The sequence below is a fragment of the Rhododendron vialii genome, chromosome 13a (genome assembly GCF_030253575.1).
Source record: "Rhododendron vialii isolate Sample 1 chromosome 13a, ASM3025357v1".
Classification (NCBI taxonomy): Eukaryota; Viridiplantae; Streptophyta; class Magnoliopsida; order Ericales; family Ericaceae; genus Rhododendron; species Rhododendron vialii.
The window spans coordinates 21,376,846-21,394,463 of NC_080569.1; the positions used below are offsets into that span (position 1 = coordinate 21,376,846).

The 17,618-nt window shown below is 38.8% G+C and overlaps 2 protein-coding genes across 2 annotated transcripts; both read right to left on the reverse strand.

The window, feature by feature from the left end:
• Nucleotides 1-779: 779 nt before the first annotated feature.
• LOC131312907 (fruit protein pKIWI501-like) lies at nt 780-3,041 on the reverse strand. Its single transcript, XM_058340924.1, has 2 exons — nt 2,927-3,041; nt 780-1,566 (listed from the first exon to the last, which is right to left on the reverse strand). Exons 1-2 carry the CDS (start codon nt 2,939-2,941, stop codon nt 1,099-1,101), a joined length of 483 nt encoding a protein of 160 aa, XP_058196907.1. The 5' UTR covers nt 2,942-3,041; the 3' UTR covers nt 780-1,098.
• Nucleotides 3,042-5,026: 1,985 nt separating this feature from the next.
• Nucleotides 5,027-7,202, reverse strand: LOC131312906 (fruit protein pKIWI501-like). Its single transcript, XM_058340923.1, has 2 exons — nt 7,140-7,202; nt 5,027-5,937 (listed from the first exon to the last, which is right to left on the reverse strand). The coding sequence occupies exons 1-2, from the start codon at nt 7,152-7,154 to the stop codon at nt 5,452-5,454; spliced, it is 501 nt and encodes a 166-aa protein (XP_058196906.1). The 5' UTR covers nt 7,155-7,202; the 3' UTR covers nt 5,027-5,451.
• Between the last annotated feature and the right edge of the window lie 10,416 nt (nt 7,203-17,618).

Here is a 17,618-nt window from a genome sequence, read left to right on the forward strand (position 1 = left end):
ATGTATGTATGTATTCATGCATCGCTGAATATCTACATCTATGTATGTATGTTTACCCTTTTTATAGATTTGTTCGTGGGTTTACAGAGTATATTGGTCACAATTTTGTTTCAATGTTGGACTCTTCTGATGAAATTGTGAGGCTTGCTTTGACGTGAGCAAGTTGCTGTTTTTTTAGTACAATCGTCTAGCTATTTTGGGTATTCAAGACTTTGGTTTGAGTTTGATTGAATTGGGGGGGGGGGGGGGGAGAGGAGGGGGGAGACTAGGAATTGTGTGTGTGGCTCTGGATTTCAGTTACATAAAAGCCACAAACTTTTGTTCACTTCTATTTAAAACAAAATATTGGTCATTTTATCATAGTGTTGATTTTTCGTGTCTACAAAACAATTGATAATATTTTTCTGAAAACATTTTACCGTTACACCAAACACTGGAACAAAGACATCATTTTCAAGAAAACATATTCTGATAAACCGTTTTTTGCCCGAAACAACCAGAGTGTCCGTCCCTTTTGCGCCATTCCTTCGAGTTTTCACCATTGACGTTCTTGTTATACGAGTATCTTAACTGTCCCGATAAACGGGATGAATGACAAAAGTGAAGAAAGTAACGGGCTGGACCATGGAAGTTGGCAGTTGTCTAAATTCTAAAGCAGCGTCTAGCTAGCTACTGATGTTTAATGACAAATACTGAGATAAGCATGGGAAAGAATGAAAGCAGAAAAGTTAACACCAAGTAGAAGCATTTCCTCAAGGATGTAAGAGATGTGGGTGAAATGAATTAACAAAATATACTACTAGGAGTATTTATTCATTGGAAATCAAAAGTACAACATTGTGCTTGCTTGCTCCCCAACCCCAACCCCAACCCCAACCCCAACCCCATCCCCATCTATAAACAACATTACCCTAATCATCATACCAATACCAATCATAATATATAGCAACAACAACAATGATAATCCAAATAAACTAAACGAGATTAAAAACTTAAAACCGACATACAATCCTAGCTAGTGAAACCACGCACCATTCCACTGGGAAAGTATTACTACACGAAACGGATATCTAGCCATCCACCTCAGACATTGTGACTCTATTCACCTTCTTCTTTAGCTTCCACCTCCACCTCCACTGCTTCATTAGGTTTCTCTTCTGCAGCCACGGCCGGTTCCTCAGCCGGGGCTTCCAGTGCATCGACGGCTTTTTCGGTAGTTTCTTCTCCAACAACAGCCTCTGCCTTCACCTCTAGAACCTCCTCTTCTAGTGCTTTCTCCACCACTACCACTGGCTCTTCAACATCAACTTTGGGTTCCTCTTCCACATCAACCACTTCCTCCTCCTTATTATTTTCGACTGGAGGAGCTTCGGCCTCTGTGGCAGAAGCTAGTGGTTGTTCTGCTTCGGCTTCTACCTCCTTTGGTTGTTCAGTCACTGGCTCCTCCGGAGCAGGTGGTGGTGGTGCAACCACGGCTACTGACTCTTCTGGTTGTGTCTCCTCCAAGGGCTTGGTCACCACCTCAGTTGTGACATTTTCTGGCAATGTGGTGGCAGCAGGTGAAACCTGCGAGAAATCCAGTCTTTGATCTTTAGCAAAGCTAATGATTAATTAGTAAATAATACAAAATTGGAAAGAAAAACGAGTCAAGTTTTTCTGAGCTTTGTGTGAGTTAATACTTTGATTTTCTAATAATCGTGTATCCTGACCAGCATTTTCTAATAATCGTGTATCCTGACCAGCATCAGTGGCCCCAAAATTTTTTCACCGGTGATGGGAGTTGAACTTTCGACAACTTATAATGAAAAGTTTTCATTTTAGGGACTTGGACAGAAGTGTCTGGTTGAGTGAGCCTTTAGGAGTCGAAAGTTGGAACCATCAAACTTCTAGTTGAATGGTAATTGGATTCATCCAAAAAAAATAACACTAAGAGTGTCCTGTTTCATACTATAGCGTACTATAGCGCAAAAAATATATACGGACTAAAGATACAATGACGAATGTATGAGAAGTGTCTGATAGAAAATATATATCAGATTCAAACATATCTCACACTTTAATCTTTACTTTTGAGAGTGATATCAGATAAATATGGAGTTTGAACAATCATGAATTTGCAAAAACGAAAAGAAATAAAAAAAGGCAAAGAAAAGTTAATAAAAATGACAGACTGATTTCTGCACAGCTTTAATTGTAAAAAAACATGTACAAAACTACGGACCCGGGGACCCTGCAGAGCGGCCAATCCGGCCGTTCATCTCGGAATCAACGGCCCGGATTGAAACATCTTTTTCCTTTTCCTTTTTTTTTTTTAAAATCCGTTCGGTACCTTTACATCTCGGCCGTCCAAAACACTTTTGGACGGCTGAGATGTGCTCGGCACCCCTGCCAAGCACCCCTGCTTGGCAGGGTCTCCAGGTCCCAAAACTACTGTTATGTCCAACCACTTCTATACCAAGTATATTATACAGTAGGCCGATCAAAAGTAAGTATATCATATGGTTAGAAATTCCATGTCATTTGGAAGTGCTGAAATATGGACTCGACCACCATCAACATTTTCCCGAAAAACGAAAAGAAAAACCGATGTCATCGATTGAGCTTAAACGATAGGCTGGTTTTTTTGAATTTGCTATCAATCGTTGTCCAGCTCAATCGGTTAATCATCTGTTTTGTATGAAACTTGATAGACCAAGAATAGTGGAGGAAACATTTATGTTATGAATGAATACAACAACTAAACAATCTGCTAATATAAAGATAAAGAAAGAAACAGAGGAAATTGGAAGACCTGCACAAAACTAATAGGAAAAACCAATCTGATCACATCCATTTGGTTTATTCCTTGAAAGTAGGACAAGAAATACAGTGAAAATTAAAGCTTATATTTATAATGGAAACAATCAAACTAGTACTAGCTAGTTACCTCAACAATGGCCATTGCAAAAACAAAGGGATCAAAAATTGGAGAGAGAGAGAGAGAGAGAGAGAGAGAGAGAGAGAGAGAGAGAGAGAGGGGAATCAGGAATTGTGAGTGAGTGAGGTGAAGAGCTTTGTTCAATTGGTAGAGCTATTTATAGAGAGAGTCTAATGGGTGAGATGGGGTGGAAACATTATTCAATGGGGGTGGGGAGGGCTTGATAAAAAGATTCTTTGCGAATTTGACATCTCATATCTCTGACATAAAGAGCACACCACATCATGGTCTAGTTGTAAATGTTTTTACTTTACCAAAACAAAATACTAGTAATAAAGTACTTACCAAAATAATAAAGTATTTTGAGAAATATTAGGCATTTGTATTTTTGTTTTTCCATAAATGATAGTGTGGTGTGTTATGTGTTGGCCCACATGCATAGGACTAACTCTGGATGAGTCATTTCCAGGTTGTATGTAAATTCAATGCCATCTAATTCAAAAAAAGTATATTCCACCTTAATTACCAAAGACATTAGTGAAGCCATTATGTCTAGTTCTAGATGAGTCATTTACAGATTATATGTAAAATTGTAAATTCAATGCCCTCTGATTTAAAAAAAATTACTACCTTTCAATGCCCAACTTTAAATTGGGTAATTGTTTTTGGTAATAAAGGTGCAATCGTGTAATTCAATTGGGAAATACGTACTAGCTTGCAAGTTTCATCAATGCTTATACAAGGCCATATAGACTAGGAATTCCCCCCACCCCCCCCCCCCCCCAAGATAGACCACATAATAGCAGATATATGCATCACAATGTCAAATCTTAGTAATCACCATACTCCTACATATATTATATGTTCTCATATGCTAATTTTCAACACATGGGTTCTGTTGTAAATAGTAAATACAAGTACTTCTCAAAACAAAGAGTTAAATGGTGTACAAAGAATCATAAGAGCAACACAAAGCTGAAATAACTAGAATAAGCACCGACCCCTCATACCAATATACATGCTTTATTGAGACGTCGGGGGCCAAATCCTGTTGAGGCTAAGAATTAATTATCTTTTTTTTGCAAATTTTTTTCTCATTATGAAAGCTATTTCTTAAGTTGATATATACCATATCAAATGGGTTTTGATTTTAGTGGTTGCATGCTCTCAAATTTTGATGCTACCGTTCCGTTCTTACAGATATAAACACAAATATACATACATACGAATTCGCCGTAAGAAAAAAAGAGTTCGAACAAAGCTGATGGCAAATTTGGCAATTAAAATCAAGGAAAAGCAGGTTTAGAGTTTTAGTCAAAATTGTAATGTTGAGTAATTTGATTATAGTACATGCAATCACTTCATTTTTTTGGAGCACGACCCCGTTCGTTTAAAGATTTTGGATTCTAATAATCTCTGTATGTATGTTTACCCTGTTTAATAATTTGTTTGTGGGTTTAGAGAGTATATTGGACGGAATTTTGTTCAACGATGGACTCTTCTGATGAAATTGAGAGGCTTGCTTTGACGTGAGCAAATCGCTGTTTTTTCAGTTCAATCGTCTAGCTATTTTGGGGATTCAAGACTTTGGTTTGAGTTTGATTGAATCACAAACATTTGTTCACTTCTATTTAAAACAAACTATTGGTCATTTTTATCATAGTAGTGATTTTTCATGTCTACAAAATAATAAATAATATTCTCCCGACCAAACACGGGAAAACAAGTCATTTTCACGAAAGCATTTTCTGAGAAAAATATTTTCCATAAACTGTTTGTTGCCTGAAACAAATGGAGTGTCAGTCCCTTAATTATGCGCCATTCCTTTGAGTTTGCACCATCTATATTCTTGTTATACGAGCATCTTAACTGTCCCGATAAACATGATGAATGACAAAAGTGATGAAATTAAGTATGGCGGGGCTGGATCATGGAAGTCAGCAGTTGTCTAAATTCTAAAGCAGCGTCTAGCTAGCTAGCTAGCTACTGATGTATAATGACAAATACTGAGATAAGCATGGGAAAGAATGAAAGCAGAAAAGTTTAACACCAAGTAGAAGCATTTAATTTCCTCAAGGATATATATGTGAGAGATGTGGGTGAAATGAATTAACAAAATATACTACTAGGAGTATTTATTCATTGGAAATCAAAAGTACAACATTGTGCTTGCTTGCTTCCCAACCCCATCCCCAACCCCATCCCCAACCCCATCCCCATCCATAAACAACATTACCCTAATAATCATACCAATACCAATCATAATATATAGCAACAACAACAATGATAATCCAAATAAACTAAACGAGATTAAAAACTTAAAACCGACATACAATCCTAGCTAGTGAAACCACGCACCATTCCACTGGGAAAGTATTACGTACTACACGAAACGGATATCTGGCCATCCTCTCACGAAACATGTTGGTCCTCCCCCAAGGCTCACACCCACATGTTTTTGGTGAGATGGAAGGTCTATATAACTGTTTCGCAAAATACTTTCTCGCAGTACTAACTTCTTCTGTAGTCCCACTTCAGACATTGTGACTATATTCTTCACTCTTCTCAACGAGAACTTCTTCTTTAGCTTCCACCTCCACTGCTTCATTTGGTTTCTCTTCTGCCGGTTCCTCGGCCGGGGCTTCCGGTGCATCGACGGGTTTTTTGGTAGTTTCTTCTCCAACAACAGCCTCTGCCTTCACCTCTAGAACCTCCTCTTCTAATGCTTTCTCCACCACTACCGCTGGCTCTTCAACATCAACTTTGGGTTCCTCTTCCACATCAACTACTTCCTCCTCCTTATTAGTCTCGACCGGAGGAGCTTCGGCCTCTGTGGCATCAACTGGTGGTTGTTCTGCTTCGGCTTCTACCTCCTTTGGTTGTTCAGTCACTGGCTCCTCCGGAGCAGGTGGTGGTGGTGCAACCACGGCTACTGACTCTTCTGGCTGTGTCTCCTCCAAGGGCTTGGTCACCACCTCAGTTGTGACATTTTCTGGCCATGAGGTGGGAACAGGTGAAACCTGCGAGAAATGGTCAGTCTTTGATCTTTAGCAAAACTAATGATTAATTAGGAAGTTATACAAAATTGGAAAGAAAAACGAGTCAAGTTTTTCTGAGCTTTGTACGAGTAAGTAATATTTTGATTTTCTAATAACCGTGTATCCTGACCAGCATCTGTGGCCCTAAAGATATTTCACTGGTGATGGGAGTGAACTTTCGACAGCTTGTAATGAAAAGTTTTCATTTTATGGACTTGAACATAAGCGTCTGGTCGAGTGAGCCTTTAGGAGTCGAAAGTTGGAACCATCAACCTCTAGTTGAATGGTAATTGGATTCATCCAAAAGAGAGAGCACTATTTAAGTTTCTATTTATCTGTTTGGATAAAATGGTCATTTAAATAACATAAGAGTGTCATTTTATACTCTAATTCAAAAATATATATACAGCCTACAGACACAAAGACAAATGTATGAGAAGTGTCTGATAGAAAAGTATATATATCAGATTCAGACAAATCTCACACCTTAATCTTTACTTTTAAGAGTGATATCTGATTAATATGGAGTTTGGACAATCATGAATTTGCAAAAACGAAAAAAAAAAAAAAAGACAAAGAAAAGGTAATAAAAATGACAGACTGATTCTGCACAGATTTAACTGTAAAGGGCCAAAAAAATTAGAATCAAAACTACTGTTTTGTCCAACCACTTCTATACCAAGTATGTTATACAGTATGCCGACCAAAAGTAAGTATAATATATGGCTAGAAATTCCATGTTCATTTGGAAGTGCTGAAATATTAATTCTTCCACCGTTAACATTTTCCGAAAAATGAAAAAACCGATGTCATCGATCGCGCTTAAACGATAGGCTGGTTTTACGATCAATCACTGTCTAGCTCAACCGATCGGTTAATCATGTGTTTTGTATGGAACTTGATAGACCAACAATAATGGAGGAAACATTTTATTGTTATGGATGAATACAACAACTAAACAAGATACTGATATATATATATATATATATATATATATATATATACAGATAAAGAAAGAAACAGAGGAAATTGGAAGACCCAATCGATGTGATCAAAACTAATAGGAAAAACCCAATTTGATCACATCCATTTGGTTTATTCCTTGAAAAGTAGAACAAGAAATACAGTGAAAATTAAAGCTTATATTTATAATGGAAACAATCAAACTAGTACTAGCTAGTTACCTCAACAGTGGCCATTGGAAAAACAAAAGTTGGATATACAGAGAGAGAGAGAGAGAGAGAGAGAGAGAGAGAGAGGTGAAGAGCTTTGTTCAGTTGGAGAGCTATTTATAGAGAGTGTCTAATGGGTGAGATGGGGTGGAAAAATTATTCAATGGGGTGGGGAGGGCTTGATAAAAGATTCTTTGCAAATTTGACATCTCATATCTTTGACATAAAGAGGACACCACATCATGGTCTAGTTGTAAATGTTTTTACTTTACCAATACAAAATACTAATAAAGTACTTACCAAAATAATACAGTATTTTGAGATATATTAGGCATTTGTATTTTTGTTTTTCCATAAATGATAATGTGGTGTGTTATGTGTTGGCCTGCATGCATAGGATTAGCTCTGGATGAGTCATTTACAGGTTGTATGTAAATTCAATGCCCTCTTATTAAAATAAAAAATAAAAAATACTACCTTTCAATGCACAACTTTAAATTGGGTAATTGTTTTTGGTAATAAAGGTGCAATCGTGTAATTCAATTGGGAAATACTAGCTAGCAAGTTTCATCAATGCAACATTGATACAATGCTATATATGTAGTCTAGGATGTTTTTTCCTCATATAGATCACATAATAGCAGATATATATGTATCAGGATGTCAAAACTTAGTAATCGCCATACTCTTACATATATCATATGTTACCATATGCATATGCAAATTTTCAACACATAGGTTCTGTTGTAAATTAATCCAACTACTTCTCAAAATAAAGAGTTAAAAATTTGTACAACGAATCATAAAAGCAACACAAAGCTGAAATAATTGGAATAAACATTAATTGACCCCTTATACCAATATACATGCTTTATTGAGACGTCAGGGGCCAAATTCTGTTGAGGCTAAGAATTAATTATCTTTTTTGTAATTTTTTTCCTCATTATGAAGCTATTTCTTAAGTTGATATATACCATATCAAATAGGTTTTGATTTTAGTGGTTGCATGCTCTCAAATTTTTTTGCTACCGTTCTGTTCTTACAGATATAAATACATACATACATACATACGAATTCGCCTTTAGAAAAAAGGAGTTCGAACAAAGCTGTTGGCAAATTTGGCAATTAAAATCAGGGAAAAGCAAGTTTAGAGTTTTAGTCAAAATTGTAATGTTGAGTAATTTGATTATAGGACATGCAATCACTTCATTTTTTAAAAATTTTTTTTTTAAGACTAGCTCTCTCTCTAGAAAGAAAGACGCTCCTCCTTCTTTAAGGATTCTCTCAGTTTCTGCAGCCGCCGCCTGGGGGGAGGCGCTTCTCCTTCCCTCCTCCCCTGGGCCGCCCTTTTCCTCCTCTCTTCCCTCTTCCCTTTCTACCTTTCCTTCATCACTCAGATTTGTTCTCCCTCTGCCCCTCTGTTTTCTTCTTGGTCTCGTTTCCTCCGCCCTTCCTGGTTTGGGAGGGTGAGGCGGTTCTTTTCGCTTCCGGTCGGAGGGTTCTTGGTCCCTCTGGGAGCCTAGCGGTGTTGGGTGGTTCGATGTGCTTTCGGAGGTGCAGGGGTGGCGAAGGCGGCGATCTGGTGATGGGTGTGATTTTGGTGGTGGTGGTGGTATGGCAGTGTTGGGGATGTTCCCTAGGCTGTTTTTTTTAATTTTGTTTTGCAGGTTGCTCTTATTCAAAAATCGATTGGTAAAGTTGCGGTGTTGATCGGTGATGGCTGTTTCCGGTGGTGATGAGGTGGTTGTGGCTCCCATGGCTGTTCTGCTCAGGTCGCTTTGTGTGCCGAAGTCCGGTTAGTGGCCATTCTGAGTGCTCAGTAGGGCGAGGGGTCAGCGGTTCGTTGTTTCCGGGTCTTCTGTTGCAAATTAAGATCGTTGTTCCTAGGGTCTTTGCAGGGGCTTGAAGTGGTGGTGGTGGGTTCCTCTCAACCCTGGTTGCTTTGGTGTTCATTTTCGTAGGCCGGTCTCTGCCGCCGGTCTCTGCCGCCGGGAGAGGCCGGCTCGTTTTAACGGCGAGGTTGGGCTCCGGTGGTTTGTGCGGAGGTGAGTGTTGAAGTTAATTAGGGTTTGAGGGTTTGGTTTGGGAGGGCCGGTTCATGGTTTGGACCGGATCTGGATGTATTGAGCTGTATTTGTTTCTTATTTGGGTTCAGGGTTGGGCTGTTTTGCTGATTTTTTTGACCCTTGTTGACCTTTGGGTGTTCGGACTTTGCCTTAGTGGTGTTTTGTCCAACTCTTTGTTGGATTCCCTTTTTCTTCCCCCATTTTTTAATAAAATTCAATTTTGCGGATAAAAAAAAAAAATCACTTCATTTTTTTGGAGCACTGCATGTCACTCAAATGTGGACATGGCCGAAAAAGCCAACAAAGAAATGAAATGGGGTTTTTAGGCCGGTGGCCGGAGTGGGGACACCACACATCACCAGCCAGCTGAGATCATGGCCCATCCAAAAGCCGCACAAACGGACAGATCAGAATTGCTGTGCCTGTGGCCAGAGTCGGCACTTTTCAAAGGTTTAAAATGAAAATTAAGAATATAGCTTTTTTTGTTGAATATAATAAGGGATAAAAAAAAAAAAAAAGGAATTCTTACAATTCAAAATTTTTTGAAGGCCTAAAGTGTCTGCAACACTTATTTTAAATCAGGACCGACACTAGCCCTGTCATATTATCAATCAACTTTTTCATCTTTTTTATCATACTGTGCTACCCATTGCGCCTTACGTTGGCAAACCGCCCTTCTCAAAAAAGATGGTATCGGTACACTCCCTCGTGGCCCCACTTGTCTATGCTTTTCAATTTCCAGGCAGTGTGAGCTCGTGAACTGGCGCTTATACTTTTCAGCCGGTCTTAATTATATTGCCATGCTGGATCACAGTCATGACCTCTGACCCAATGGTTTAATAATCTGAACCGGATCATCGGTCAGTTCGACCGTCAATCAACCCATGATCCGGTTCGCTCATCGACTGGTTTTCAAAACATTACTCTAACCATTATCGCCCACCCGTCTACAAGAACAAGTGCATTCTTCTTGATATAAGTATTAGATTGGATTATGTATTCATCGCATGCTGGCAATGGATTTGGAGTGTGGTACTATTAATTCGATCGCTATGAATCTGAGATGATAAACATTTTGCGATTATGTAAAGAGCGTTACTACAATATTTGAACCTTACCTACCCGAGACACAACAAGACTTACGTAGGAGCATCGACAAGTCTCGCTAGCCCTTAGGGCCGTCTCGTTGAAGTAATTTGTTCACGCTCATTCTTTTGATTTTGGTGACCAACAATTTTTATGAATGAGACATCATAAGTACGTACTCAGCTCCGTTGGGCAGTTGAGAGAAGAAGATGACATACAAAGTGTATTTTGTCAAAAAAAAAAAAAACTTTGAGGATACCGGAGATTTACTTGGTTGATAAAATTAGCGCCTTGAGATAAATCGAGATGCACGTAAGTTGACGCGAATCCCTGCTTATTTAAAAAAAGTACCATTTATATAGACAATGTGATGAAACAATCTACTCTACATGATGTGCTTTTTTTGAATACTATTACACCGAAAGGCATTTTCAGGATTTAATAAAGGAAAATTGGAGATCCAAGGATGATGTTTGTCCATAGGTCATGAATTTAGTAATTTTATAGCACATCTTAACTTAACGCATGTTAACTTGATAATTTGGAATTTTGGACTTAACCAAATTGAAGTACGTTTGATGATTTGTCCCTTCTTCTTCATAATATGTTTGGATTAATTAGAATATACTCGTGTGGATGAGTGGATCATTATGAGTATATACATTTCCTTTCGGTGCAACATGACGTGTATGTACTTCCTAGTGTCAAAAGTTCATTGAAAATCAAAATTGGATGTTAGGGGTGCTAATCGAGCCAAACAAGCCAAGTACAGGCATGGTTTGATTCCATATTACATGTGTTCAGGCTTGGCTTGAGCTTGAATATTTTTGAGATTAATTGTTCAAGCTCGGCTTGAGCTTGAAATTTTGTGTTCGTGATAGGCTTAACTTGGCTTGTGAAATATGCAAATTAATCTTGAACTTTCAAGCTAGACTCATCAAGTTCCAATATTAAATGGGCTAATTTAAAGTCATAAAAAATAACTGCCATCATTAATCCAAGCCAAAAAAACTTATAAACATAAAATTCAATTACTAACTACATTCATTAAATTAAAACCCTCAAACTCTTAAATTTTCATATCTCACATGGGATATTTCATATTTGGATGTAATGGTACTGTAAAACAGGTGAAAATGCCCATATGAAAGGCCAACATAGATCTCATATTTTGGAACATTTATTAAATCTACCCTTCTATTTGTAATATTTATGGAATAACCTCTTTGTTAGGCTATCGAGCCAATCACTCAAACACTCATATGCTCAAACTTGACTTGAATTCATATATAAACAAAAAAACGTGATTGAGCTTGACTTATATATATTTTTAAACGAATTTGAATAAGCCAAAAGTCAAACCGAGCTCGAATTGTTTGATTCGTTTAGCAATTCTACGGCATAAACCAAGTTTGTTCCGCCAGGATTTTGTGGTGCAACAACAAGTAGATTGGACAAAGGAGACATGACCCGTGTACTGTCTAATAGTACTATAGATTATAGGGCCGGGCAATAAAGTCTGGTGGCTTTTAATAATAAAAGGTTAAAAGCACAAAAAGAAAGAAAGAAAGTCGAGTGGCTTTGATGTTTGGTTTTAGATCATTGATGGACATGGTTTCACTAAACCATGGGTCATTAGTTAGGCCTACTAGGGTAGCCCACTTGCTAAATAATTGACGGATCGTTGTCGGACCTAATCACATGAATGTGTAGTGGTGAAAAGCCTAAGGAACCACGTAACTTTTTCCATTTTTCACATTCTCCCTGCTCAAAGAAATACTTATGAGGATCGTAGTCAGTGAAAACCACCTTAAGGGTATGAAGTTTTACAATGCCAAAAACATGGTGAGGCCTGAAAAGTTACATTTTTACCCTTGGTACTGGATGGATTTGCTCTCATTAGTCAATGTATTGGCCAGTTTCTAGTACCCTTAGACAACCACTTTATGGGCCCACTTTAGGTGACCAATATCACATCTCTTAAAAAATGGTGACTTTATGGGCCCACTTTGGTTGAACTTATTTTGACTTGTCATTTGTATAATTAATTGTATTAGATAGAGATTCTCTCATTAGTTAATCCACTCTTGCACTCCAAGAAGGTTGCATATATCTTAAGAAGAGAGGACATAAGGGCAAAATGGTCAGGGGAAGTCATGGTTGGCATGTATTGGTCCTTATTTTGCATGTGGGGATACCATGTTTTTCAGAATTTTAAAACTTCACACCATCAAAGTGGTGATTATTGCTATTGACTGCCATTGATTGTTCATTTTTTTTTTTTTTAAATATCACAAACAAGGAGATCGGCAGTGATAAGGCTGCGGAGTTAGAGCGAGTGAAAGAAATGAGAGATTACTCATTACTATAAGGAGAAGGAGTCGATTTGGCCTGTAGAGTTTCAGATCTGTCGGGGTGTTGTTTGAATAGGTGTTGCTGCTATTTTTAGGAGATATTTTGGGTGCATTTTGGGGGCTGGTATATGGACTTATTTGGGGTGTTTTTGCGGTGTATTAATTTGTGGCTCTTTTTGCGGCAGATTTAGGGGGATGTGTGTGTGTGGGCAGTTTTGAGGGGATGGTCTTGGTGTTGCTCGAGGTTATATATATTTGTGGTTGATTTGGGGTTGAATTAGGGGTTGATTTGAGGTGTTTTGAGGCAGTGGCATGGCAGCATTGGAGTTTTTGGTTGAGCCCATCGCTCATTGGAAGTTATCGGGAACAGATTTATTTTATTCACTTTATTGCTAACTATAGGCCAAGCGCACGTGATATGTTTTCAAGTCGAATTTTGACACAATATGGATTAAACTTCGACAAAATATGCCACTTTTGATCTGCGCATGCATCGCGTGTGCCCCGACTTGATGGGTAGAATGTTGTTTTGAGTCGAGCTTTTAAAGTTTATATTTGATGGGGAACAAATTATTTTTTTCAAGCACACTTACCGCTTGGTGCCAATAGATAGCTCTCTTTCTTTTGTTTCTTTCTTAATTCCTTTTTCTTTTCGTTGCTTTTGTTGTGGGTTTACCCTTTCAATACCTCTGGTTGCAAGAACAGACCAATAAAGCATTAGAAAGTGCACTACTTGATGGAAAGAAAGCCGACTTTTGAAAAACGGGACGATGAAATTAAGAAGAGACCAGAGGCAAGCGGAGAGGTGGTGGTAGAGGTTAGTTTGGATGGGGTGGAGCCATGGAGGTGGGTTCAATGCATATGGTGACCATTTTTGGCAGTAAACACGCTTTGCCATCCTAGGCGTTATTTTCATGGTGAGAAATTTCTCAGCTTTGCTGCGGTAAATGACTCTCAAGGCTGTGTTAGGATCATGGATTTACGTGCGTAGAATTTTGTGAAGGGAAAGGAAAAGTAGAGGAAAAAGATAAATAATCTAAGCGCTCACGACAATTCCTTTTCGTTTGTTTTCCCCTTCCCTATCTAGCCACCGTGATCCAAACACATATTTATTGCTGTAATCCGACTTGTCACCTCATTTTGTTCTGCACCGATTTTCTGAGCTTTGTATGTAATGGGTAGAATGGAAATTGTCGCAGTGGGCGTGTTTATGTTTTTTCTTTGAAGAAAATTTGCGAAACATTAATCCCTCAACATATTTAATTGTTGGTTGTCAGGAACATGAGTTTCTGCTCCATGCATTTACTAGTCTAGCTAGGACGTACGTACACTATGGAATGACATACTACACGACATGAACTTTAATCAATGAACGTAAAACACAAGTCTATATATGAAAATGCATGCAGGAGAAATTAAGCTCTTTGTTCCGTACGTTTCGAAAAAAAGAAAGCTCTTTGTATAAGGAACAGTAGAGTAGTACTTGCAACTTGTTGTGTGGTATCAAGTGATTGGTGTTCACAGATGCTAGTCATACATTTACCCTTAAGTCACACTATCCTAGTATCCTTCATTCGTTTGAATTGAGAAATGAGATTTCGCGTACTCTCAATTCTCGCTCTGCACTCGTGCTCTTAATTAATCTCCACACTCTCAAATTCTAATTGTTTTTGGAAGATGTTTTCATGCTCGCGTTTGCGTTCCCATACCCGTGCCCGCACATACATTATGTGTGACTTAGTAATTACCAGAATCAACAAAGCTAAATGAGGGAGGAACGTACGTACAGTTCCTCGATCAGGTTTCAATTATTCAACACCAATATATATATATATATATATAGTAATAATGTGGCTGCATGCTACATTAATTCCTTGATATATACTAGTCCTCTTCGTAATGATAGTAAGTAGTAATAATAATGTGGCTGTTCCCCCTCTTCAGGAAGCGGAGATTCCGTTTTGTTATTAGGAAAATCTTTTCTCTCTCGGTGACTGACGGACTACTTCATCCGATCCCGAACATTCAGCGGAATCCAACTCATGTGTGGGGTTGGTACGACAACAACATAGTATATGGCAACAGTTTGGGTGAACTTCTACCCGTTTTATCCCACATTTTGGACACAAGTGGACCATCCAACAATTAATATTATTGAAGTGCCACCCTCCCATTTGGCAGGAAACGGATATCCGAGTTTAGGGATTGATTCCGTCGACCGATTTGCATGGTTCCATTGCCGATAGCAAATATAGCCAATGTTCCTGTCCGTAAAGTTCTCCGATCAAACCAAACGGTGGGGATTCCTTCACATGGTCCAGCTGACACCGGAGGACGAAATCGTTTGGCCAGTTCTCGGTCCCGAGTGGATAGTAGTGGTCGTAAACGAAATCCAGTGTGATCATGTGCTTGACTCTACCGCACAGGAGATCCATGCTTGCATCCAGGTTAGCCCTTCTTCACCTCCTTGGCTAGCTCCTTTCTGCTATATATATATATATGCGAGCCCTCGCTTTGAGTTTAAGAAATTATTATGGGAAAATTAAAAAAACTCTTTCCCAAACCCATTATATTCTTACCCATGGCTGTTATTGGGGGATTGTAACCAAGAGTTATCATCTATCTGAGGATATATTATGAGTTTGGAGGGAATCCTATCAATAATGGTCGTGCACAACACAATTGTTCCCTAACTCGTGTGTATGTCATCTTACCCGTACGCACTGAGACCACTGTCCTGTGCTTCTTAACACTGAACCGTGCCACACTTTGTCTAATAAACCTTTTAGGTTTGAGTCAATGTGGTTTAGCGATCCTTCCTTTTTTTTTTTTCTCTCATTGATGATTGTTGGCGTAACCCAGCATCCTCTTTTCTCTCTAACCTGAAGTGTTTTACTAATAGGGTCCATGTTTGGAATAAGGAATGCTTTGGGAACCTGTTTTACCGTAAGAAAAATCTTACTACCCGTCTTAGAGGTATTCAACTCGCCCTTTGAGTCGAAACCCAGTAGTTTCCTCTGGTCTCTTGAGGTAACCCGTTCTGAAGATCTCAATAATATTTTGAAACTTGAGGAGAGTTTTTGGGCGTTGAAATCTAGGATCAACTGGCTTAATGGGGGGGACAGAAATACTCGTTTTTTTCATCTCTCCACTGTCCATCGTCGTAGTTCTAATCGGATCCATACCTTGAGGGACCAGTCGGGTTTGTGGATTGAGGACCCTAGTTTAATTTGTTGGCCAACCATATTGTCAGCCATTTCCAATCTCTTTTTTACCACTAATCTTATAGCAGACAATCTGGACGTGGGTACGGTTGACATAGGAAATTTTCATTTTCCCATGTTGGAGTCTAGCTGTCACAATGATCTTTAAACCTTGGAAAGCCCCTGGTCCTGATGGGCTTCACCTTGCTTTTTTTCAAAAATGTTGGTCGACCGTCACTGATTTGTTGACTTTTGAGGCAATTGGTAGGCTCCATCCTTAATTAAGCTTTGGCTCATTTGGAAAAATCCAATCCAGGATCTTCCTTTTCCGCTCCAGATATCCTTTAGCCTACAATGGGAGTATCTGCCATGTGTTGTTGAAGATTTGCCTAAAACTAGAAAATCCCAGGCGTGGGATTACAGTAAATGAGCCTCTTGTGGCTCATGAACAGGGCTCCAAGTTTTGGCTATAAATTGGAGTCCTCTGCTTTGGGTTTTGCATCTATCTTGAGTGAGAGACCATAAAGTGAGGAAGTGTAGAGAGAGTAGAGAAGTGTGAGGCATAGTTTTTAATATCGGCCGGTACGAACCGTATCGGCCAGTTTGTACCGGAATTTGAGAGTTTCGGTTCGGATATAAGCCTGTATAATGGGGAGACTGGAAATCACAGGTGAACCGGCCGTATCGGTCTGTAACGGATTTTTGTGTACCGGTTCGGACGGTTCGGAAAAAAACATTTCAGGAAGAAAAAAAAAGAAAAAAAAAATCAGAATTTTAGCAAAACGTGGTGGGCTTAATCGTACTGTTTGCGCGAGGCTCAAATCCCGGATTTGCACCCCCCCTGCACGAATAACTCGTGACGCGCAGTCGGTTAACTGGTTAACGAATCAGTTTTCCAAATTGCCGCTCATTTTTCTGAGTGCGTGAGACCTCATCTTGAGTCCTCATTCACAAATCCACTAAAGTGCAAATTCATTTAAAGTAGATAGAAATTTTGTAACTTGCCAATGTGAGATTAGAGAAAAACACCATGTTTTACAAATACACACTAAAATTCCAACAGAAACTAGTTGTGACTAGCGATTATGTAATGCAAAACCTCTATGGTATGTTTATTTTAATGTCTTCATCTTACTTTTGCTGTTTATGTCAATTATATCGAAACTCATAATGTTGCATTTTTCTCATATTTGTAAAATTTTATTGACTTGCGGATTTTGATAAATTATCGGATATTTCACATGAAGAGAATGAGCTATTACATGTCTTAAATTAATTAAAATGTAATAATTTAAGCCAATGTTGGGGGCAAAAGCCGCAAAAATATATTTTTTAAGTTTTATACATGTTGCTGATGATTTTTAAAAATTCACGACCGGGACACCCGATTCCCACGACATATCACCGATACGTCCCGATACCGATATACCGCGACCGATACCGCGACGGCAACCGATACCGCGATTTAAAACTATGGTGTGAGGGCTCCTCCTTCGGAAGGGAGACGAGCTCCTCCTATGAGGCTCTGTCAAAAACAGAATGAGAGAGCATTTGAAAATCAGAGAGAGGTTTTTTTTTTTTTGAACCGTAAAATCAAAGAGAGGTTGAGAGCTCAATATGTATGCATTTGTATCAGTCTGTGAGTGAGTGTGAGTTTGAGTGGTTTTGTAATCCTCTTCCTCCTCTATAATAGAAATTCGTCGGCTCACTTCCGTGGACGTACCCGATTTTGGAGAACCACGTAAATCTCTGTCTATGTATTTATGTGTGTGTTTGTGTTCT